We start from the raw sequence: 23,450 nt of genomic DNA on the forward strand, positions 1-23,450 counted from the left end.
GCTAATGTTTAAGTGTTGTAAGCTGTGATGTTCAGATGTTTGGTAGGTTAGAACATGTATTAAATGCATTTTCCATTTTCTGTAATTTCAACTTAAAATGGTTTCTCAGACAGCATCTAAATCAAAGAAGTACTGTGTGTAGTTAAGAATTATTTGAACAGAAGTATGTCTTTTGTTCAGATATTATGGTGATTGAATCCACATTAATTCACATCCATTTCTCCAAGTGCCTACCTTTTAATTCAATCTTAGTTTTATTAAAAATTTTTTGAGCTTTCTATGTGCAAAGTACTATTCTAGCACTCTAAGGAAGCACTGATGATCTCTGATAATGTGCACATGACCTTGTGACAGTATTAATTAAAACGACTCTACTCCAAATTTCAAACTTCTTAAGTTCTTTCAAACTTTCCCTATGAGAAATTTCTGAGACCTAAGATATGTATTTCAAAAGTTTGTCTTAGCTTTAAAATTCTGATTACAAAGTACATAAAAATGGTTTTACAAATTTTCAGTAGCAGTCTGAAAAAAAAAAATGGCTCTCAAAGTGTTTAACCAGTAGAAACAGTAACACTACATGAGGCAGCAATGTCACTTGGGGTCACCAGTGTGTCCTCACTTTAGGAGTGCTTCATCTGTGCCTGTCACCTTAGGCTCCATTTCAGCATCAAACTATCAAAATAGTTTCTGAGCCAAGAAAATCACAAGGCAAATGGAACTGAAGACACAAATGTACAGAATAAATATAACAAACTATTTTTTCCAAGTCTAGTCTGTTCCATTAGGAGGTTTCATAAGGGATGTAATAGTAATAATTATTTGTTTGTTTATTCCTAAATTTATTCCTGAAGTGTTGAGTACAGCTGAGACTGTGTATGTGTGTGAAGGAGAGAGCTGGGCACAGAGAGAGGTTGAGAGATTATTTAGCATTGCTGTCCTGTCTTCTTGCCAGAGTTAGGCTTTTCTAGAGCCATTTTTCTAGAGTGTTTGGAATGACGTGTTAAAGTGTTTAAATGACCACTTTTATATACTTGGTCATCATTGTTTTAAAGCAAAAACAAACTTACAAAATACACACCTTATCTCTCAGCTATTTCAAGTTAATATCCTGTTTTCTGATAACATAAGCATGCACTTTGTGACTGGTCTCTCTGACGGTCTTTCTGGTCCAAGGCGACTCCGATGGAACAGTTTCCAGCTCTCACACCAGCCCCAGCCATCCACAGCATCGCCCCACATCAGCAACCAGACCGCTGGCCAGTTGAACCTGCTCCAGCGCTTCTCGCTGCTCCGCCTCACTGCCATCATGGAGAAGTACTCCATGTCCAATAAACATGGCTGGACGTGGTGAGTAGCCTGGTCACTTAGGAGAGGGAGTCATTTGTTCCACAACTAACTGTACACTTGCAAAACCTCGTTATTTATTCTCTGATTTCTAGGGAAGCTGTTTATTGCCTTCACTGCTGATCTCCTGAAATTAGAGCCTGGAATCCTGCCTTACATTCTGCCTTCTGGGCTGCCCCAGCTTAAACGTGATATAGCCTGCAGGAAGCATTGATTTAGTTGTAGCTCTTTCAGTTTCTAGGGAAGGCAGTTGGGCGCTCCAAAATGGAAAAAAGACAAGTAAAGGGTGATTAATTGTGAGCAGAGGAATTAAAAATAAACTTGCCATAAAATAATCCTGGCAGTTTGCAGAGAAACATCTGTCACTTGTACCTTCTGGCCCAATGCAGAGCTCAACATTTAGAGCATTGATTCCTTTAAACAGCATTTAATTTTTCAAATATATTTTGTCTATTTGTTCACTGGCAAATAAACAAGAAAATATGCAGAATATCCTTACTTTTGTAGTAAGGAACTGACAGAAGTTTATGTCAGAACTTGAATGTGGACCTGTTTAGATTGTTTGATAGATTTGAAGAAATACAAAATATGTTGCCAAGAATCAACAATATTTTTACAAAAATATTTTAGAAAGTTATAAATTATAAGATCAATTCAATATATGCTTGTGTATTAAAATTTTCTTTAAAAAGTACAACTGATTCTAGAAAAGTTGAGACATCATCAAGAAATGTGTTTCATCTTTTCTTCCCTCCAACCCCAGTCAGATTTCTTCTTACCATAGTTTTTCAGTTGTTGAGGATTTTTAAGTGTTTATCACATCAGAGGGATGCCAGTCACAACTAACTTGCAAAGTCATCCATTATATTGGAAAATGGTCATAAATACATTCTGTTAACGTGAATCATGCCGTTAAGGGTAGTGAAAGACCTAACCCATTGGTAAAGGGCACACTTAGCACTTCCATCTAATGTGATTAATTAAAAGAAATGTTGGATTCCCTCCATGCCTGTTGGATATTCCAACAAAAGCTTGGCTTCCCTCTTGCTTACTTTCACAGCTTCTCCCCAAAGTGTGCCCCTGGAGGCTTACATGACCTGGTTTCTGTGAATTCTAGGTCAGTTCCAAAGTTCATGAAGAGGATGAAAGTTCCTGATTACAAAGACAAGACTGTCTTTGGCGTTCCTCTCATAGTTCATGTCCAGAGAACCGGACAGCCGCTACCGCAGAGCATTCAGCAGGCCCTGAGATATCTACGCAGCAACTGCCTGGATCAGGTATGGTCGTGAATGCCAGACATAGGCACATGGTATATGGAATGCCAGACAGACTCAGGTTTGTCAGGTGTCAGTTAAGATATGCCTCACCAAAAATGGAAGGCCTTGTGATCTTTATGTGCCAGTATTCCATTTAAGTTGGCTACATCTTTGTCAAGCTATTTGAGGTTGTTTCCTCAATGGCCTCTTGGAGTAACTACAGGAAGTTAATGTTTGTGCTTGTGACATCTAATATTCATTCCCTAGAAACTAGAAGTTAGGCTGTGTATTGTTTTCGCTTTTAATTATTGTCCCAGTGTCACCATTGGTTTCACAGCATTCTGTTAATCTTTGTTTTACTTTTTTGAAATTATTTGGCAACCCTAAAAATATTACAGCTGTCCCCTTTGACATAAGACTTTGTGGCCTCAGTTGGATTTTTGCCTCCCTTTATTCTTTTTTTATTAAAGCAGCACCGTGACCGGGAAAATTAAAATCAAAAATGTATAAATTTACATCTTTTTATAATGTACAAGTAACATAAGAAAACAATATCAGCTAAATCAGTTGTACCCTCATCTTGTAGAATTGATTTGAAAACTCAAGGTAAACAAAATATTCAGAGATCATTTTCTGTCTCCATGACTGCTGGGGGACCACCACAGCAGTGGACTATAATTAGGCCCAGAGTGAACCACACCCTAAGCTTTGTTCCTCCAAATAAACATCCATTAGTTCCTTAGACATCCTGTCCACAATGAAAGCCATGTTCCCACTTCATAAATTGCAGCCTTGAATAGTGGAGGTATTTTCACGCAGCTATTCTATAATCACTTTTGATCATCATCGCCTTTACTCCATTTGAAGAATCTGTCCCAACCTAAGATTATTTGTGCTTTTTGTTTATTTACCCTTGACCTTGAACTCTGGACAGGAAAGAGATAAGTGACATAAACTCAAAGATCTTGACTACTGATGATTTTATCTGCCCCAAACATTTAGAGATCACATTTAGAATTAGGATATGTTCTGCATGTATCAGATACAATTTCCAGTGCAATCTCTGTTTGAACTGAATGAATGAATACCTTTATCACCCTCCCCCACTTCTAATTTACGGAACATATAGATTTTCTGACATTAAGATGTTAAAGTGAAGGGAAAGAGTAGTGATGGCTATTTTGTTTTGAGAAATGGACATAAATAAGTTGCCTGTTACTTCTCAAAAAGTAGACCAACAGACCACTTTTCTAAAATTCTGGTACTTTTATCAAGAGTATATATTAAGCAAAGGTAGGTGATTTAGAGGTATTTTACTTTGAAAATTCATTGAAGAAATGGACTCATGCAAATGTTTGGAAATGCCCACCCTAATCTCTTTTGTAACCCTAAAACGTATTGCACCCATGCACTTTGATATTGGACTTCGTGGTCTCTATTATACTTTTATTGGTTTGTTGTTATAGAACCAAGATTGTGTGTTGTGGAGGATCATCTTTAATTTAGACACATGTTTTTCAAGCTTCTGAATTTTCAAGAGTATAACAGATTCATTCTCCCTCTTGATTAATTCTCTCAGCCTTTGGTTCTACCTTTTCCCAAGGACAGAAATTATTTTGTTCTAAACATTCTAATGAATGGCCAGCAAATACTTATCAGCAAAACTCTACTAAGAAAAAAGTGTTCATTCATGAGTGCCTAAATGAAATCTCTGCCATTTAGTTCAACATTAATAACCTTTCTTGAGTACATGCTTCAGGGATCATACTAAATGTTTTTGTGCCCATTGCCCCCTTGAATATATATACACATCCTCGGTAGTGTTGTTTCCCTGGTGGCAATGATGGGGCCATCTTGAAAATCTAACTCCCATGTCCAAGTTTTCAACCACTGCACTCTACAATCACCATTAGAATTGCTTGTCCCCAGTAGACTTTGGGGTGATGCCATCTTTAGCATTGATGGACCTTTTGAGAAGTGGTTCTAAACAACTCTTTGATGAATTAACTTTTTGTTGATGATGTTGATCATATCACGTGAGAATGGAAGAAGTATTTTGTTTTCCTTAGAAAACTGTTCTGCTTTTATAGTAAGGACAGCACACTTATTCAGCTGGATACATTTTCCTCTCTATATTGGCTGCTAAAAATATTGGAGCCAAGCATTCTGCCTGTGGTAAATATATATAATTTTTGGCATGAAATGTGTGTACCAGCCTCATTCCTAGGGCCAAGTTACCCTTTTTTATCTTTACTTTCCTCTGCTCTAATTTCTCATCTATTTTCTTTAATTTAATTGTATCTTACTGTATTTTATAGATCATTATAAGTCACCTTGAGCGTTTTCATGAATAAGGTTGAGTATAAATAAATGAATTGTAATACCACCATTTTACTTACTATACAGTCTTTAGTGTAGAGTGGATGCTGACCTTGCCTCCTATAGATTCTGATAATGTGTAGCACCAGTGTCACTGTTATTACTGGGTCCAGCCTTCTGTTTGAAGCAAAAGTCATATGAATAGAGTGAAGGATAGTGGGCACGAAAAACTTCTCGCTACTCACCAGCTTATTCCAGTCTCCATTTCAAACTGACAACTATTTTTTAAATCTGGAAGAATGTCACAATGATAAACAGCATGCTGGCAAAGTTTTGTAGGAGGAAGACTCATTTCAAGGACATAAATGCTGATTCTAAATGTAACCAAAACGAATAAGGCAACTCTTCCCTTGTATCAGTCAAAAGTAAGAATCTGTAACATTTCAAAGGATAATAGCCAGCTACTGCTATACCAGGCATTCAGTACCCGCAAGGCTTCTGCCTTTTGCGTCCCTCCCTTTCATCGTCGCCGAGGGTGGGACGCACACTGAGACCACCCCCTAGACCTTGTGACAGAAGGTGAGAGTAGGAAGGGAAAAGTAGAGAAATACATGCAAGTATCAGAGGAAACCAGGCTCAAGAGAAAGACTGCCCTAGGGATTTAAACGTGAATATAAGATAATGAATCAGAAAAAAAAAAAAAAAAAAAGGAGCAAGAAGAGTCAGGAAAGAGTGTACGTCACTCTAGACACGCTCTCTTTACCAGCAATACCACCTTTGAATTGAAAAGATTCAGGTGTCACAGGATTTTGAGATCTCAGCTCCAAGGTCATAGAAGATCTGAATAATTCTAAACCACACTTGACAGGCCTCTGCGCTGCCTCCCTTTTACATAGTCCCCTTGAACCACCATCCAAGACTGTCCCAGTATTTTGCCCTTGATCTCAGGCAATGAGCCAGACCCCTTCCCATCATGCTTAAGCATTCAACTCAACTTAAACATCTATGGAGAACAGAGCCCTGAAACATTGCCAACATTTCACCTCCTTCTTTTCTAAGAGCAGAACAGTTTATATATGATGAAACACAGTGTATCCATTTTTGCCCCTGCAGCTGGCTGTCGATGAAATAAGGACATTTAGCCTTCAATTATGAACCATTTGTATTCAGACATAGCAGTGTGTGAGAGGAGCCTTGCTTTGTCGACTGATCTTTTATTTCTGCCCTAAATCAAGTGAATCTGCACAGAACGATAGGTTACACTAGCTCCTGAGGAAAACGAAGTCACCGCAGCAAGAGGCTAAGCCTGCAATGCTCAAAATAAGAACCTTCTGCATACTGTCCTTAGGAACCTTTTTCTTTCTGAATAAAAACCAACCTTTCTTCATTAGCTGAGCATATTTCTGAAGAAGAGGAAATGGAAATTCTGATAAACATCATTAAGTACTGAAAGGATTACCATAAACAGGATGCCAAGCAGAGGATTTAATATTATTTAGATGAAATTTGAATTCTAATGCAGCACTCATGCCCATTCCCTCCTTCTAATGGAGCAGTAAGTTTTAAAAGCCCAATTATGCCGGGAAAACACTTCATACTCCGTACAAGAGTGCTTTGCCCGCTGCCTGTTCATCACTTTCTCTGTTGCCTGCCTCAGATGAGTGATGCTCTGGGGCCTATCTTTTTAAATTACACCTTGAGTGCAAGCTTTTTCAGCACTAGGTTTTTAGAGGGGAAACAAAAGAGAGGAAAGTAAAACTGGAACAAATGAACACTTGTCACTCAACCTTTAACCTTAAGATGTGCTTATAAGACGAATTTTGCATTATTGACCACCAGTCTCCCCTTAAGAGAGAATGTTTGAGCTGTGCCTAGGTGCAAAATAAAAATGTGAGGTCCCTTGTTCATAAAGCATTAAGAATTTTTGTTTGAGGTAAGATTGCTTCACATCATCGTCTGTATTTTAGAGGTGCAGGATCTGCCCCTCAGGTGTTGTCACCACACCACACCCATCTCCAAACCACCCAAAGTCCAATGTGCCCCCTCCCCATTTTGTTCTTACCCCCACGCCCCTTCTCTCTCTCTCTCTCTCTCTCTGGCAGCCTGTTCTATAGTCAGATTTCTAGGAACCAAATAAGGGATCAAATAAGGATTACTTTATAATAAAGTAAAAATCAAAATCAACAGGCAACCATAGAGCAGAGACGTTCTGTAGGGGAGGAGGAGGGAGAAGGGTCAGGACAGGGGTGGGAAGAGCACAGGGACTATGGTGATGGCGCACAGGTGAATTGGTGGTAGGAATGTCACGGGAAATCATACATTGTACAAAAATGAAGGCTGATGTAACATTATTTACTGATATATATTATTTATGTAATTTATATATATAATTTATATATAAAAAGAATTTCAAGGGCCTCCCCGGTGGCGCAGCAGTTGAGCGCTGGGTTGCGAAGCTGCCCGCAGCCTCTGCAGCACCGGTTCCATCCCTGGCTGCTCCCCGGCCACCGGAGGAGGGTCCCACATGGCGCGCAGACCTCTCCTGCCGCCCACTGCTCCCCTCAGCAGTGTACTTCGGTCCTTCTGCCTGCTCTGCTCCCCACTCTGGCTCTGGTGAATTCTCTCGCCCTCCCGTGCTTCTGACTGTACCCAGTGCTTGTATAAATAAATAAAAATAAATCTTTAAAAAAAAAAAAAAAGACTTTCAAAACAGCAATAGCAGAGCAATAACCAAGAGTGGGGCCCATGTGACTAGGTCTCCTGTCCAATAAAGACAGAAGCAATGAAGCAATGAAGATAAGTTGCACTCTTTGAGTCCTCATAAGGAGACTGAGGAACCTGGGGTGGCTTCCCATCAGCTGTGGTGAGGAAGGTGCCCTTAGAACCAATGGATTTTAAGATGGTTTCTTCCATTCTCTATTTTTTACTTGGAAAAAAATATAACTAAAAGTGCAGATTTTATTGATGTTTTGAAAACTTTTTAAAGCCAAAATGATGACTGGCAATCACTTGTGTCACTGCCCATGGTGGTTCTATGAAAGTAGGTACATAGAAACTCTTCTCTTTGGTCTTAGGACCTCTACTTACCATGTCTTGGGAGTTTTCCACTGCAAATAGCAAAGCTCCACCCCAAAATGGCTTACAGAATAGGAAACGTATGAGCTGACATAACAAGAAGTCAGAAAGTAGGGTGGCTCAGGATTAGTTCTTTCATCAGTTTAGCGACACATTTAAAGACTGAGGTTCTTTTCATCTTTCCCTGCTGCCATTCTCAGCTACTCCATCTGGAATCTAGTCTGATCTCAGGCCACCTTTTCTTTAAGTTTAGGAAAGAAATTTCCTTCTACACTTCCAACAAGATTCCTCCAAACCCACAGATATTTCCCATGTCCCCTGGAAGATAAGGGTAGGAGGGGAAGGTTATTGTCAGAATTTGAAGCAGAAAAAATAAATACCTGACAACCCGCTGGACATCCTGTGATCTAAGTCAGAATAAGCTGCTGAGAGCCCGCAGCTGGAGAGCTCCAGACTTGTCTAAAATAATTAAAATAACAATATTTGCTGAAGCTAGAAGAAACTTGGAAACAGAACAATGCAAAGAGAACATGGCTGGGATGTGTGTGTACATGCACATCATCGTACACCCAGAAACAAAAGCCAGCAGTGGACAAGGAAGGAACCACATCTGCAATTTACAACTTGTCTACTTTATTCTTTTAAAGATCCCAATCAATATTTCTCTGCTGTTAAAAGAATAATAACAGGAATTCTTAAAGGGAATAATACCAACTCACATGAGGATAAATGTGAGTCACACTTAAGAATTCACCTTTAGGGCACTTCGATTCTGAGAACTGCCGTATGCTGCAGCCCTGTGGAATGGTCCTGGGCCTCCTTCCAGAATTAGAAGAGTTGAGATGTAAACAAATTGAGCATAGATCTCTCTTTAGTAATCACTCATTTGCCATCTTGAATTTTTCTTTTGACAGTGCATGCTTTCTTTTCATGCACTTTGATGAAATCTGGAGCAGTTGCCAGAAGAAGATAAATGTCTTTAGATGCTTCTTGGAGTGTCATCTAAGTATGGCCAAGTTTTCTGCACTTTTTAGACATTCCAAGCTTTGGGAATAAAAAAAGAAAGCAATTAATGTTTTAAGTGACAAAATGTCTGCATATCCTGATCTGTAGAATTAGGGCAATAAGCCTTAGAATACAAAGTAGTATCAGAAAGAAATCTGGTTTTATTGCCACAAAAAGTAGCATTGTGTAATTTTCCTTGTGAACCATTTAGCTGACATATTCAAAACTGAGTGTTCTCTAATTGCTTGGAATTCTTTTGTTGCTGTTACTGCAATTTAAAGGAATCAGGACTGCTCTCCATTTATAGCAACAACTAAGAGCGCTCTTCTCAGCCACCTGAACTTGGCCAGAGGCCAACCCGGCACTCAGGCTGGTAAGATGACCTGGTGGGTTTCTCTAGGTGTACGCAGGAGGAATGGTGTCTGGCTCTCATGGCCGCTGCTTACCTGTCTGATCACTCACAAGTGTTCCCATCTTGCTTTGCAGAAATGGGTCAACCTAGGAGGATAAGAAAAGTGGGGATGGAAAGTTGAAGAACTGAGTTTTGAGCAACTTGATGCTCTACAGGCATTTAAAAATAGCGGAAGTACTAATTCACTATAAGCCAGGGCTCCCAGTAAAGTTTGTTTCATTTTGGAGTAGAGGCAAGTTTGAGTCAGGAGAGCTTCTAGAGGTAGCCTAGTGTAGGAGCTGCCAACTGTTGCAGCAATCTCCATTCTTGCAGGACTCTGGTCTGCTCCCACCTGAATCCCACCCTCCTTAAATGAGGAGCAATATCTCCTTGGTGCCTGTTGCTCCAGTTATTTGTCAAGTAGACGAGCAGTCTACATCCTAGGGAGAAAAAAAAGCATTAGATAGTGTCTCGAAGTCTGAAGAAGAGTCATGCAGAATCACTCTCCCCACAGCCATAGCTTCTACACAGAGTAATTAACTAGACAGAAATGTCAGTGCCAAGCATAATATGAGAAACATACATAGGGAACATTATCAGGATCCAAAGAAGGAAATGCAAATAAGACACTTAAATAAAAATATGTGTTTATGTTATTATTTGTGTCATGAGTGTGTATTCCCTATAAACCACTCCTTCAGAGGGGCACTGCATATGGAGGTTTATGAGGGGTGAACCAAACCTTCCATCACTGAACTTTATCCAAAATCCCCCACTAAGGTGTAAACACTGGAAGGCTGGAATTGTGTCTCTTCTGCTCACTAATGACTCCTGGCAACTATAAGTGTGCCCGATTTATAGTGGGTATTTGCCACAGTTTGGCAGATAAATGCGTAAACTCTACTGTGTCAGAAGATTTTACAGGTTATAAAGCACAGGCACATATATTTTTTCATTTAGCCTCCACAAGAGCCCTAAAAGATGGAATGTCATTCTTATTTCCATTTTATAGAAAAGTCAGTGTTCAGCTACTGCCCAAAACAACTTACAGTGTTCAGCTATTGCCCAAAGTAATTTACAATTGTATGCAGTTCCAGCTCATCCGGTCCAAGTCCTGTGCCTTCTCTTTACTTCCAAGGTGTTTGCGTTAGGAAGAAGCTGTCTGATGCCAAAGTACCCTCACTAACAAGCTCCTGTGACTTATTTCAGGTGGGTCTTTTTCGCAAATCGGGTGTGAAATCTCGCATCCATGCCTTACGTCAAATGAACGAGAACTTCCCTGAGAACGTCAACTATGAAGACCAATCTGCTTATGACGTAGCAGATATGGTGAAACAGTTCTTCCGGGACCTCCCTGAGCCTCTTTTCACCAACAAACTTAGTGAGACTTTCCTCCACATCTATCAGTGTAAGTGGCAATGATGCAAATCAATGTTATCATGTGTACCACCCCCCCCCAAAAAAAAAGAAAAAAATATTATTGATTTTTAATTGTACAAGTAATACACGAATGCAAAAAGAAGTCTATCAGGGCCTCCCCAGTGGCGCAGCGGTTGAGCGCTGGGTTGCGAAGCTACCCTCAGCCTCTGCAGCGCCAGTTGGATCCCCGGCCACTGGAGGAGGGTCCCACATGGCGCACAGACCTCTCCTGCCACCCGCTGCTCCCCTCAGCGTGTATTTCGGTCCATCTGCCTGCTCTGCTCCCTGCTCTGGCTCTGGTGAATTCTCTCACCCTCCTGCGCTTCTGACTCTACCCAGTGCTTGTATAAATAAATAAATAAATATTTTTTAAAAATTAAAAAAAAAACCCATATACTTTAAAAAAAAAGGTCTATCAAACTTAAAATTCTTCTTGAATCCTGCTGGGGGAGGTGAGAAGAGGTATTACAGTAAGGAGGGGTCTTTGAGCATCTTACTTTGGTTTTGAGGGTTAAAAGAAAAGTTATAATAATTCTTTGCTTCTCTCTAGAAGTAAACTTTTGCACACTTTGATATATTAGGCATTTGAAAATATCTTTGACATTAAAATCTTCCTTCTCAATAGGGTTTTGGTAATATCTAAAGCTAGTTTTCAACATACTTTTAATAAAAATGAGAAGAGGATACAATAGAATATTTGGGATGTAGGTGTTTTTTAACTTTGTTAATTTTTTAACACATTTCCTTGGGCTATGTGAAATTTGAAATGTTGATTCAAATGTGTGAAAATGACATGTATTTTAATGCAGTGTGTTTTAATTGGTGAAAAGTAAGCAAACCAAATCAAGTTTAAGCTTAATTCAACTAATTTATTTTCTTTGAAATTTGTGAAGCATTATGAAGGTGATATTTCTCCACAAAGTTCCTAATTGAAATAATCACTGAAACGTAACAATTATTCATGAAAAAGCATATGTTGCTAAAGGTAGTTACAAAGGTTAAGAGCTATTAAAATTATGGAGAGATATCATAAACACATAACTTTCCTAGATTTAGTATATTTATGTTTATAAATTCTTTCGATGGTCCAAGTCCCAGTCTTTAAAAAAAAAAAATTGTCCTGTGAAATTTGAGCTTTCAACAAAATCTGCTTGAAATGGCCCTTGACCTGGAATTGATCCAAATTGAACAACCCTGCTATAAAGAATTCTATATGTTTAAGAATCCCCCATATTGCAACTTTAAAAAGGATTATTATAAGTACCACCTATAAAAATAGTATAAAGTGGCAACCCACTAAACAAATGTTATATTGTCAAAGTAAATAAATTAAGTAATTTTTTTAAGATTTATTTATTTATGCATACAAGAACTGGGGTGTAGGCCAGAGGTGTGAAGGGTGAGAGGATTCACCAGAGACAGCGTGGGGAGCAGAACAAGTGGATCTATTGAAATACACTGCTGAGGGGAGCAGCGGGCAAGACAGGAGAGGTTTGCCACGCCCTGTGGGTTAGTTCCCTGGCCAGCCGGGGATCAAACTCGCGCTTCAGTGGCTGACGATAGCTTGATAACACCTTGTCTTTAACCCCTGAACACTGGGGAGGCCCCAGATTAAGTTAAATTAATGATACATGTTGCTACAGCCCAAACTCAGAGAGTCCATGACATTTTTCCTACATTTTTCTATTAAGTCACCCTTCAGATTTGGAAGTAATATCATCTAAGTCTTTACATCAGTTCTTGGGTTATGGTTGACACTAATCTAAGGGTAAAACCAGATTATTTCCAAGAGGCAAATGCCTGTGGCTCTTTCTGAGATTCAGGAGCAAGAATTCAGTCATAGCAGGTTTATTTTAACTGAACAAACATTTCCAGAGTTCAGTTTATGTGCAGTACATGGTGCTTAGCCACTGCAGAGCATGCGCCTGTCCAAGACTTACTCTTTGCTCTTAAGGATCTTACAACTGAAGGACACAAGATGTGTACATAAATAACTGCGATACAGCAAGATGAAGAAGTTCCGTGATAAGGTTACAAAGAAAGCGTCAAGTAAGGAGGTTGACATGAGGAATTGGGACGTGGTGAGAAAATGACGACTGACAGTTGTGTTATGTGAAGCAAAGTGCAGGAGCATGTGTCTGGAGATTACAGACTATTCATCTGGTTTGAATGAATGAAACTGTACTGCACAATACCAAAAGACTGAAAAATTCAACAAGAGCCATATCAAGGAAGGGTATTGAATATTAAGGTAGAGTTTATACTTGATTTATTAAGCATTAGGGAATCTTGGGTGTTGAGAAGCTTACCAGTTACGATTTTCCTAGCTATAAAGACAAAACAAAAAAATTCAATAAACAGTTGTTTGAACAATACGGACATTATATGATCACACATGACAAGAACTCTGGAATTAATTCCAGAGCAGGTTAATTCCATAGCTCAGTGATGCCAGGACTGAAATCAGCCTCTCTTCGCCTCTCCTAAGGTCACAATATGATTGTAACAACTTGTAATGTCTTTCCAAAATAACATTCAAAGGCAAAAGCAGAGTAGAAGGGCTTCTCTCTAGGCAAATGTCTCTTTCAATGGGAGATCAATTTGCAGAAGCTTGTAGCATTTTTCTTGGTCTGATAGGTGAGTCATTTAAATATTCTCCCCTAAACCAATCATTGGGAAAAGGAATGGGGTTACATGATTCGGGCCAACATGGCTATCCACTGAATCTGAGGGCAGCATCTAGTTTCTCTGAACCCACACCTGGACAGAACATGTGTTTCCTTATGGAATAAGAGGGGAGAATGGCTGTGAGTAGGCAGCCAAACCTGTGGCTACCACAAAGGTAAATGTCCACCAGAACTTCTTTTTTGACCATTAATCTGGAAATAGTGGACTAGTGCCAGACTGGACAGGAATGGAGAGTTCAGGAACTAACACAGTAACTGAAGCTTTGGGTTGCCTCAGTGACTCTCAGCAGTGAGGCTGGAAATACGACATTCTAGAGTCAAAGTTTCCCAACTACTCCTGGGGAAGAGTGGGATAGTTCTTCCTCCCATTTTCCAGAAAAATTCTAATTTTAGCTGTATTCCATCTTGGACTATCATCAAATGCTTAATTAGAACAGAGTGTAGAATGGATAAAGAAAATATTTGAAACTCTCACTGGTCTACAGAGGGAAAAGTTGCAGCAATAAAAAATAACCCTATGGTTGCAATGCATAACCCTATAGTTGGGAAATGTGGAAGTAAAAAGGGGACAGGGATTGATTTGGGGAAGCAGGGAAGACAGAGGTGTTCAGAACCAACTGGATGTTGAGTTTGAGGTGCCCACAGTCACCCAAGGATTACAAAATATCAGTACTTAGAAATATAGATCTAAAACAGTTTCCTGAAAGCCAAGAAAAAAGCAGGGACCACAAGGGTGTCATGTAGTAACAGAAAGGTCAAAGACAAGAGGATCCAAAATGAATGCTGAATTTAGGGATCAATCACTGACATTCAAACAGTTTTTGTAGAAAATGATGGACAGAAGATATTTTCTGAGGGATAATGGAACAAGTGAGGAGGAGGTTGAGACAAGATGAAGCAATGACAGATAACTTGTTGTAAAAGTTGACATGGAAGAGAAGGTTGGAAATCTAAAATTAAACAATATGCACATTAGAAATCCTACCTAAAGCAGCGTATTTCTTTTTTTAAGATTTATTTATTTATGCATACAAGAACTGGGGTACAGGCCAGAGGTGTGGGAGGTGAGAGCAGGAAATAGAACAGGCAGATTATGAAATACACTGCTGAGGGGAGCAGTGGGCAAGACAGAAGAAGTCTGTAATGTAGCATATTTCAAAGCAGTCCAGTGGCACCAGCTGAATTTATATCCCCTCTCATAAACTTGAATTCATTAATATTATCTGATTCTTTTTCAACACCAGCAAGACAAAAGGAACGTGTTTTGCTATAATTTGAACAAAGGCTCTTCTCTACCAAACCCAGGTCTATCTTGTGTCAGGATGGGGATGGATTTCAGAACCCTGAATACATACTTGGTGAGGACTTTCCAGAAATTGGGACTTGCTGGCTGACTGAGACCAGGAGTGCACAGCCCTGTGAGGCGCTATAATGGACAGGGGCTGGAGAGCCTGGACTGCCCTGGCTGTCCAGGATCTGAGCAGACGGTCACACTGAAGCCCATCTGCACAGCAGGCTCCAAATTTCTCTTGTCTTGCACCCCTACTAATGGCAAATATCTAAGCATGTACATTTATTTTTAATAATACAGTTGTACTCTGTGCCCATCATAAAATACACCCAAATGGTATTTTTAAAGGATGAAAGAAAACCTAAATTCCTTTGGAAATTCTAATATTTTTTTCGCACACCTCAAGGATTATCACGAGCTCATTTTCTCACCTCTTTGGAGCACAGACACCCGACAGCAAAAACTTGCTTTAGAACATGGTATTTTAAGAAATCTGACAGTTAGCCAAAGTGAGCTTCTGACTGTGTTTTTCAGAGTGAGAGGAGTGAGTCAAGACTACAAGTCTACAAGTTCACGAACAAAGTTCAAATGTAGCACCTAGCATCCACTTGCTGTGATTTTTAGTTTACTTCACATTGTGGGGCCAATTCCCTTTAAAGCCCACGTGACCAGTGCTAGCCTGAAGGGGGATGGCCCTTAGAGGGGCTATGTATGCCCCTTACTTAGGTAACTCTGTTCCTCTTTTTTGCCAAGTGCAACCCAGTCTCTGTAGCTCAAGATTATGGAACAGCTAGCTCTGGGTCTACGTATGAAGTTAATAGTGTTCCTCCTCTGAACCAGCCCTACGTGACCTACAGGAAAGAGAAGACGTGGCAGGCTGACCCTCCTAGAACATATCCTCTAGGAGTCAGTCTGGAGGGTCCGTCAGTTGGTTCCCACCCTCATGGTTAACTGTGCCAAGCTAGTGTCATGGCTCGGCAGCTCCATGAGAAGGGTATGGCAAGGCTTCCATCTGCTCACAAAGTGGTTTCCAAACCAGTCTCATATGGTCCCGAGCACTTCACCAGCTGTGTGGTGGGAGGACAGGTAAGAGGGAAACCAGGTTGGTGGACCCCCAGCCCATCACCAGCTTCCACAAGAACAGAAGCAGTCTGAAAACAGATGAGCAGGTGGACTAGCTCTTGGAAAGCGTTACTTTCCAAGTCCTACCTTATTGTTGAGACTGGTTTCTGGAGTTACATGTCTGGGGTTTTGTTTCAGTGCTGTCTCTTCCCAGCCAGAGGCCTAATGGTGACTTACCTCTTTGTGCTGTTAGTTGTCGTCACCACTAGGATGGCTCTGAGTGTGTCTTCACCTTAGGAAGATGAGGCTTTGCTCACTCCCACCCAGCTAGCTCCTTCTGGGCCTGTTCTTTTAATTACCTGGCACCTGCTTTTCCACAGATGTCCCCAAAGAGCAGCGGCTGCAGGCCGTGCAGGCCGCCATCCTGCTGCTAGCTGATGAAAGCAGGGAAGTTCTGCAGACACTGTTATGCTTCCTCCACGACGTGGTCAACTTGGTAGAGGAGAATCAGATGACACCCATGAACCTGGCTGTATGTCTGGCCCCCTCCCTCTTTCATCTTAATTTATTGAAGAAAGAAAGCTCCCCCAGGTGGGTTTGTCTTGGCAACACCAGTAATCCTAAACCAAATATTCTCCTACAGTTCATTAAAAAAAATAAGTCTCAATTTATTTCAGGTTGAGAATTTGTCCACACTTAATTTCTAATCAGAAAATATTTTGAGGCAGCCTAATTTGTGTGACTCAGATTCATAGAATTACCAAAGTAGCATTGGAAAATATCTTTGTGATCCCAAAAACCTTAGGAGATTTGTTTTGTTTTGTGTGTGAGTAGGAGGGAGGGAGGGAATGAAAAAGTGCACAAAATAGTACTTTACAATCTGTAATATAAAAAGGCTATATTTAAGGTCCAGGCATAGCAACTTGCAGTGAAGTGGTTTCAAACTTTGGAAAAGTAGATTAATTCTCCCCCAACAGTCTTTCCTGTCCTTGTATTTTTCTAAGGTTTCTCATTATGAACTGTCAGGCTGAGTCTGATTTGGATATCTAAGATATGTGCTCATTATTTTTATTTGGAAATGAGGAAGTCTGGGATCTGGATAGCATCTGGGGAAGAACAGAAAACAAAAAGAATGAGATCTGTATTGTGAAAGGCTCTTTGGTTTGAGAATCTACTTAGGACTCTGCTCTTCAATTATAGAGTCATACAGAAGAAATATGCCACAGGGAAGCCAGATCAAAAGGACCTCAATGAGAATCTGGCTGCTGCTCAGGGGCTGGCCCACATGATCATAGAATGCGACAGACTTTTTGAGGTGAGTGAAAGACTCCAACCGCCTTCCTTATAGCTCTTGGAACTAGATGAGACACTTGGAATGGTAGCTACATGTATAGCTTATATGTGTTCGTGCCTGATTTTATGATGACAGTAGTACAATCTATAGCTCTGCTGTTCGTTTCCAAGAAATATGAGGCACTGGCTGTATAATTGAGGCTTTGACAGTGAAAGATACTTGGGGTCACCATGATGATGATTTTCATGAAAACAGTTGCATCACCTTTAGCTGCCCAGGTTCAAGACCAGCCAGCTAATTATGTTATATTTGATTTTGCCTAGGGGACTTGATTAAGTTCATCGTGTGTGTGTGTGTGTGTGTGTGTGTGTGTGTGTGTGTGACAGAGAGAGAGACAGAGAGAGAGAGAGAGAGAGAGAGAGACTGAGCAATCCCTGTTACTAAGAGTCAATGACAGTTTATGAATACAGCCACTGATATGTTAAAAAAAGTAAGTGAACTAGACTTTTGGCATACATTTTGTGGTAACATTAGCATTTGTAAGTGGGAAAGGCATGCTAAAAAGGTAAAGTTATTCCTAAAGTCTTATGTGATGTTTCCCTTAATAGGTCTCTGTGCTTTACATTTCCTGAGCCCAGGTTTTGCCAAACTGAATAAAAACATTAAAAGGAAAATGGAAAGACTGAATAGGAAGTCATCAAATTGTTCTGAATAATAAATACAGCCTCAGAAACAGTTTTGTTTCCTGACTTTAGGAAGCCCCCGCCCCCACCCCAGCGTTGTCTGTGTCCTTAGAAAAACATCTCTTTCCCCATGGCTCTAGCCTGTTGCCCACTTTATGATAGTTGAGTAAAACTGTTTTGCCCTCTCTTGCAGTCTCAGCCTCTCTTTAGCTCAGTTCGTTGTTCTTTCTTGCATCCATTGGTGCAGGTCCCACTGGAGATGGTAGCCCAGTCTCACAGCTCTTATTTGGAGGCTGAGGTCCACACTCCCACTCTGGATGAGCTGGGAACCCAGATGGAGGAGAGCGGGGCAACTTTCCACACTTACCTGGAACAGCTCGTCCAGGGCCTCCAGAAGGAAGCCAAGGAGAAGTTCAAAGGATGGGTCACGTGTTCCAGCACAGACAATACAGACCTTGCTTTCAAAAAGGTACTGTCAAGGGTTAGAAAAAATCACCCCCCCAAAGAGTCACCTCTAACAACCAGGGTTTTGTTTTACTTTTGAAATGCTTGCCCTGAGCCTCAAAATCCCCTCCCCCAAGTGAAATAAAGAAAATAGCTACCCTGGCTTGGTGCAAAGTGAACAGCTAAGGCGTGGGTACTGTTCAAACAATCCTGTTGCATATAATCAGACTGTGGAATGACACCACTGCATCCCACTCCTGTCTCTCTGTCCCTTGGCTGTGTGACTTTGGGCAAGTCACATGCCTCTCTGTGCCTCAGTTTTCCCATTTGTATAATGGACATCATATAGCACAACTGTCAGAAGATGGCTATTTAAAAGTCAAATGAGTTAGAACAGAGGCTGGCACACAATAAGCACCCTCTCTGTTGATGGTTATTATTTTTATTACCCTTACTATATTTTTAAGCTTAAAGATGAACATTTTAAAATTTTAAACCTGAGGTATACAGAATCATTCAAGTTACATAATCAGTGATGTTTTCTGACCACCTGTTAAAGTGTGGTAGGTTTTTATTAAACCAGTTGACCTCCTCAGCTTTTGATGGTGTCTTTCCAAGGTGGGAGACAGAAATCCACTGAAGCTGTGGAAGGCTTCTGTGGAAGTGGAAGCGCCCCCCTCGGTGGTTTTGAATCGTGTGCTGAGAGAGCGCCACCTCTGGGATGAGGATTTTGTGCAGTGGAAGCTTGTGGAATCTCTGGACAAGCAAACAGAGATCTATCAGTATGTGCTGAACAGCATGGCCCCCCATCCTTCCAGAGACTTCGTGGTTCTCAGGTAAGCCTGACTCTGGGGTTTAACATATTCTTTCCAAGACAGGATAATAAAAGCTGGCCTCCCTGGTTAAGCACAGCACTATGAAGCTATCCACAACCTCTTCAACACAAGTTCAATCCCCAGCCGGCCAGGGAGCTACCTACATGGCGCAGCAGACCTCTCCTGTCTCGCCCACTGCTCCCCTCAGCAGTGTTTTCAGTCAATCTGCCTGTTCTGCTCCCTACTCTGTCTCTGGTGAATCCTCTCACCCTCCTGCACCTCTGGCCTGTACCCTAGTTCTTGTATACATAAATAAATAAATCTTTAAAATAAATAAAAGCTGTAGACCTGAGCATCTCCAAGAGTACCAGCACCACCTAAAATCAGCTCCCGCTGGGAACACAAAGTCAGTGCTCATTTCCCTCAGCGAAACCTGACATTACTGTATTTATGTCCATTTTCCAGCCTCTTTCCCCCAATTTGCAGCTCTGCTGGGCTCTCTTATGGCCCTGTGCATTATGGAACATATGGTTTATTAGGTCATAAATTTGGTTCCTTTCCTCAGAACACAGTCCCAGGAATAGCTGCTGTTTGTCCAGTGCACTTTCTGCCAAATTATACAAATTGAATGTGACTGGTTTTTCTCTGATTGTGCCTTTCTCCTCCCCTAATGCCCAAAGCAAGTCTTAAGTTTTTTCACTCTCAAAATTGCAATGTATATAATTTCAAAACTTATCTTAAAATTTCAGATACTCATAACTTGTTACCATGCATGGAAACCTTGGCTTTGCTAAGACAATTGAATGTTCAGTCAGATTCCAGGGCCTGACAAGCCTGCTAGTCTTGTATCTACTGCTAAAATATCACCTAGGATAGAGTTATGAGTTGAGTTCCAGACCCCTGACCTCTGTGTTTGGAATGCAATGTTCCACCAATGATCGCAAGTTTGCATCAGTGAACTGGGCACATAGGTTGATGAGTCAGGATTGAAACAGAAAGAATAGCCATTGAGGATACTGAGAAATCCAAATGGAATATAATTAAATCAATATATCTGTGTTTATGGATAATAACATACTTGTTTCTCATGCTTTGGCTTTATAAAAGGAATTACTAGTGAAATTCCCAGTTGTATACTTTAAATAATTTCTTATGAGATTAATCTAAACTAAAGGTTACTTTTCTCTTCAGCTCTTTAGGCCTTTGGCCTAGGAACCTTGAATTTTAAGGATCAGTTTTCCTTAAATGTATGTGTTTATTTGGCAGCTTCAGGAAGCCAGTGGAGAATGTGGCAGTTATAAGGGTGACCTGTTACAACAGTTATTGGGACACTAGTCATCTCATGGAAGTTGAACTTCACAGCTCCACTGTTGCAAGCAGAAAATTTAATAATTCTTCCAAGATGGCAGCCAGGGGGATAGAACTATGACCCAGCATGCCTCTTCCCTTCTTGTAGAGAAAGCTGAGGGCTGGAATGCATGAATGAAAGTGCGTGCATGGAACCTCCTTCCTTCCATCCATCCAGCAACCCCACTAGCCTACTACTTCTTCGGATATAATTCCATCATACATTGTGCCAGGGACTATTGGAGGCTCTGGGTGTACTTCAGTGAACACAACAGACCACAGTCATTGCTCTCTTGGGGTCTCTATGTTATTTGGGAGAGTTGATAAATGGTAGATAAGAGGGATAAGCTTGCTTATCCACTTAGGACAAGATAGGGGGATAGTGAAGATTAGGACAGGACAGAGGAACGCAGCATTGGTATCTGATCCAAGAATTGAAGAAGGTGGGTGGACCATGATTTTCTAAGGGGGACGAACTCAGCACTCAAGAGGATTTACAATGAACCAGACATGGTTCCTGTATTAGGAATTCCTTGTGGTTATGATGAAAGAAGGAAGAAAGTGATGAATATAATAAGGAAGTCCCAGGACTGAGGTACATCCTATCTTCAGAGCATCTCCCTGTTTGGGCTTGTACATGCATGACTAGTCTCTATGGGGGTATTAGCTTGTTTACCTCTCACTGTATTCCCTTCTCCAGTACCTCAGGAGTTTCCAGTGATAGTTACTAAACATTTTTCCATTTTATCCCAACAAATCTCTACAATTTTCAGTATTTATTTTTAGTCACATTGTCATACATGAAAAGAGAATGGTCAGACCCATTAAAAAGTTCCTAAGTATTTCTGTAGAGCCTGTCAACTCCAAACTCTTGTTGGGTGTGTTTAATAGTTTCTCTTTAGTATGGTAGAACAGGACAGAGTTATAGATAAAATGACTAAGCACAGGAATAGGATTTTGTGACATATACAATGAAGATGATTAAATAAAACCTGTTCTGTATGATAGAAATGGGTGTTAAATGTTGTTACACAGGTGTTCCTGTGGTTCTTGACTTCCATTTACATCATTTTTCTAAGTGGTATCTCCCCCACCCTGGCTATGTTAGGGTACAAGAGGCTCGCTGTCTCCTCATACAGCCCTGTCCATTTTTGTGGAGAGCACATCGTAAGATGGCTCTTCTCTATACTTAGCTGAAATGTGCCTTTATGCCTCAGCCATCTAGAGTCACATCAACTGTATTTATTTCTCCTCAAGTTCAAGAGGCACTCAGGTATTTGCAGACAATTAGTAGGTCCATCACCTCCTCCAGGAAGCCCTCCCTATATGCCTCCTCTTGCCTTCTATATGATGCCATAGCAGTATGTGTGCATAGCACATACTTTGTGTGTCTGCTCCTTCCTAGGCTGTGTATCTTTGTGTCATTGGTGGCTCCTCAGAGCTGGGCATACCATGTGCTCAATGGATATTGGCTGAATGAGTTCAATGAGTAAATCCTAATTCCAAAATTATAAGACCATTCATTCAACAAATCACAGAAACCTCTGCAGCCTCAGTTGATGTTCCAAAGGCAGGTCTGAAAGCTGCAAAAACTCTTCTGGCCTTTGGGTCCAAGAGGTGAAACCCTTGCTTTAAACCACAGTGTATAAACTCCACACACCCTTATGGAGACCATTAGCTAGAGCAAGAATTTGAGTCCTTGGGCAGGTCTTTATTGCTCTCTTACCCTTAACTCTGATGTGTGGGTTGTTTTGCTACAGGACCTGGAAAACTGATTTGCCCAAAGGAATGTGCATGCTCGTGTCCCTGTCTGTGGAGCATGAGGAAGCCCAGCTCATGGGAGGTGTGCGAGCTGCAGTTCTGGATTCTCAGTATTTAATAGAACCATGTGGTTCCGGCAAGTCAAGACTGACCCACATCTGCAGGATAGACCTGAAGTAAGTATGAACCCCAAGGATGTCAGGCATGGCTTTGCAGGCTCAGCTCGAGTAGCCCATCCTGACTTCTTATTTCACTAAGCTTTTTTCTCTTCACTGCCATTAACATGCATTAATAGGCATTTCCTCTTCCCCACCTTTCCTAAAATTCAGACATTTTCCTGCTGCCGTTCCCTTTTCTTTATTCTCAGTTTATATTTTTACTTTTCTAGAACAGTGTGAACATAACCCAGCATATAGTAGAGGCTCAGTAAATTCAGGCTCTCTTGGGTTTCCTTTAAGCCTGTGTCCTTTTGCAGTTCCCTATAGCCTTCCTCCTTTGAGAAGAAACTCACTTAAATCCCACCCCTGCATGGCATTCATGAAGCTGAGTTCTAGGTCTGGGTAGACATAAAATGTGTTGCTCAGGATATTCTAGACTCAGTCTGAGGGTTCTCGTTTTACCCTGAGGAGCTGATACCATTTTAAAGCACAAGATCAATACTGAAAAGACAGAATGAGTCCTTGGCAGCCATGGTATTTTCAAGGTACCTGGTGAATGAATGAGCTCCCAGGTTCAAGGAGGCAACCCCATGGTGGGTGCAAGAGTGTGACAGCTGCCCTGTCTGCCATGACAAATTGTGATTTGGAAAAAGACTTTCCCACTTCCTTTCTGATTTTTGTCCCCACAGAGGTCACTCCCCAGAATGGTACAACAGAGGCTTTGGACATCTGTGTGCAGCGGAAGTTGCCAGGATTAGAAACTCTTTTCAGCCCCTCATTGCAGAGGGTCCAGAAACTAAAATCTGAGTTTTCCCCAGTGTGACATCAAACTCAGGGAAGAGGAAGTGAAAGCAAGCACTTATGCAAGAGATTCTGCTCATGAGAAAACAAGACAGAGAGAGAGAAAGAGAGAAAGAGAGAGAGAGAGAGAGAGAGAGAGAGAGAGAGAGAGAGAGAGAGACCGACCTGACATGGTTAATGCTTAAAAGTGGAAACACTGCAAAGTCCGAATGTTGCTGATGCAAGAATTTCTGAGAACTTTCCTAGCCTTCCTGGAGATGGCTGCATCCCTACTAATATAATATTTTTAAAAATCAGA

At 40.9% G+C, this 23,450-nt stretch overlaps 1 protein-coding gene across 5 annotated transcripts in view; it reads left to right on the forward strand.

The window, feature by feature from the left end:
- The window catches only part of STARD13 (StAR related lipid transfer domain containing 13), a gene marked incomplete at both ends in the record, with an annotated part of 219,152 nt that extends 195,994 nt beyond the window's left edge, over nucleotides 1-23,158 (forward strand). For 4 of the 5 annotated variants that reach the window (XM_084234498.1, XM_084234495.1, XM_084234494.1 and 1 more), the window contains 9 exons: nucleotides 1,174-1,347; nucleotides 2,462-2,621; nucleotides 10,600-10,798; nucleotides 16,230-16,440; nucleotides 17,050-17,164; nucleotides 18,074-18,295; nucleotides 18,889-19,106; nucleotides 22,193-22,369; nucleotides 23,041-23,158. In XM_084234498.1, the coding sequence (XP_084090624.1) occupies nucleotides 1,174-1,347; nucleotides 2,462-2,621; nucleotides 10,600-10,798; nucleotides 16,230-16,440; nucleotides 17,050-17,164; nucleotides 18,074-18,295; nucleotides 18,889-19,106; nucleotides 22,193-22,369; nucleotides 23,041-23,158 (1,594 nt within the window). Of the gene's footprint in view, nucleotides 1-1,173; nucleotides 1,348-2,404; nucleotides 2,622-10,599; nucleotides 10,799-16,229; nucleotides 16,441-17,049; nucleotides 17,165-18,073; nucleotides 18,296-18,888; nucleotides 19,107-22,192; nucleotides 22,370-23,040 lie in introns of all 5 variants that reach the window. The other variant, XM_084234496.1, reaches the window with a different exon arrangement.
- Nucleotides 23,159-23,450: the final 292 nt, after the last annotated feature.

This window comes from Talpa europaea (assembly GCF_964194135.1).
Source record: "Talpa europaea genome assembly, chromosome: 6".
Taxonomy (NCBI): Eukaryota; Metazoa; Chordata; class Mammalia; order Eulipotyphla; family Talpidae; genus Talpa; species Talpa europaea.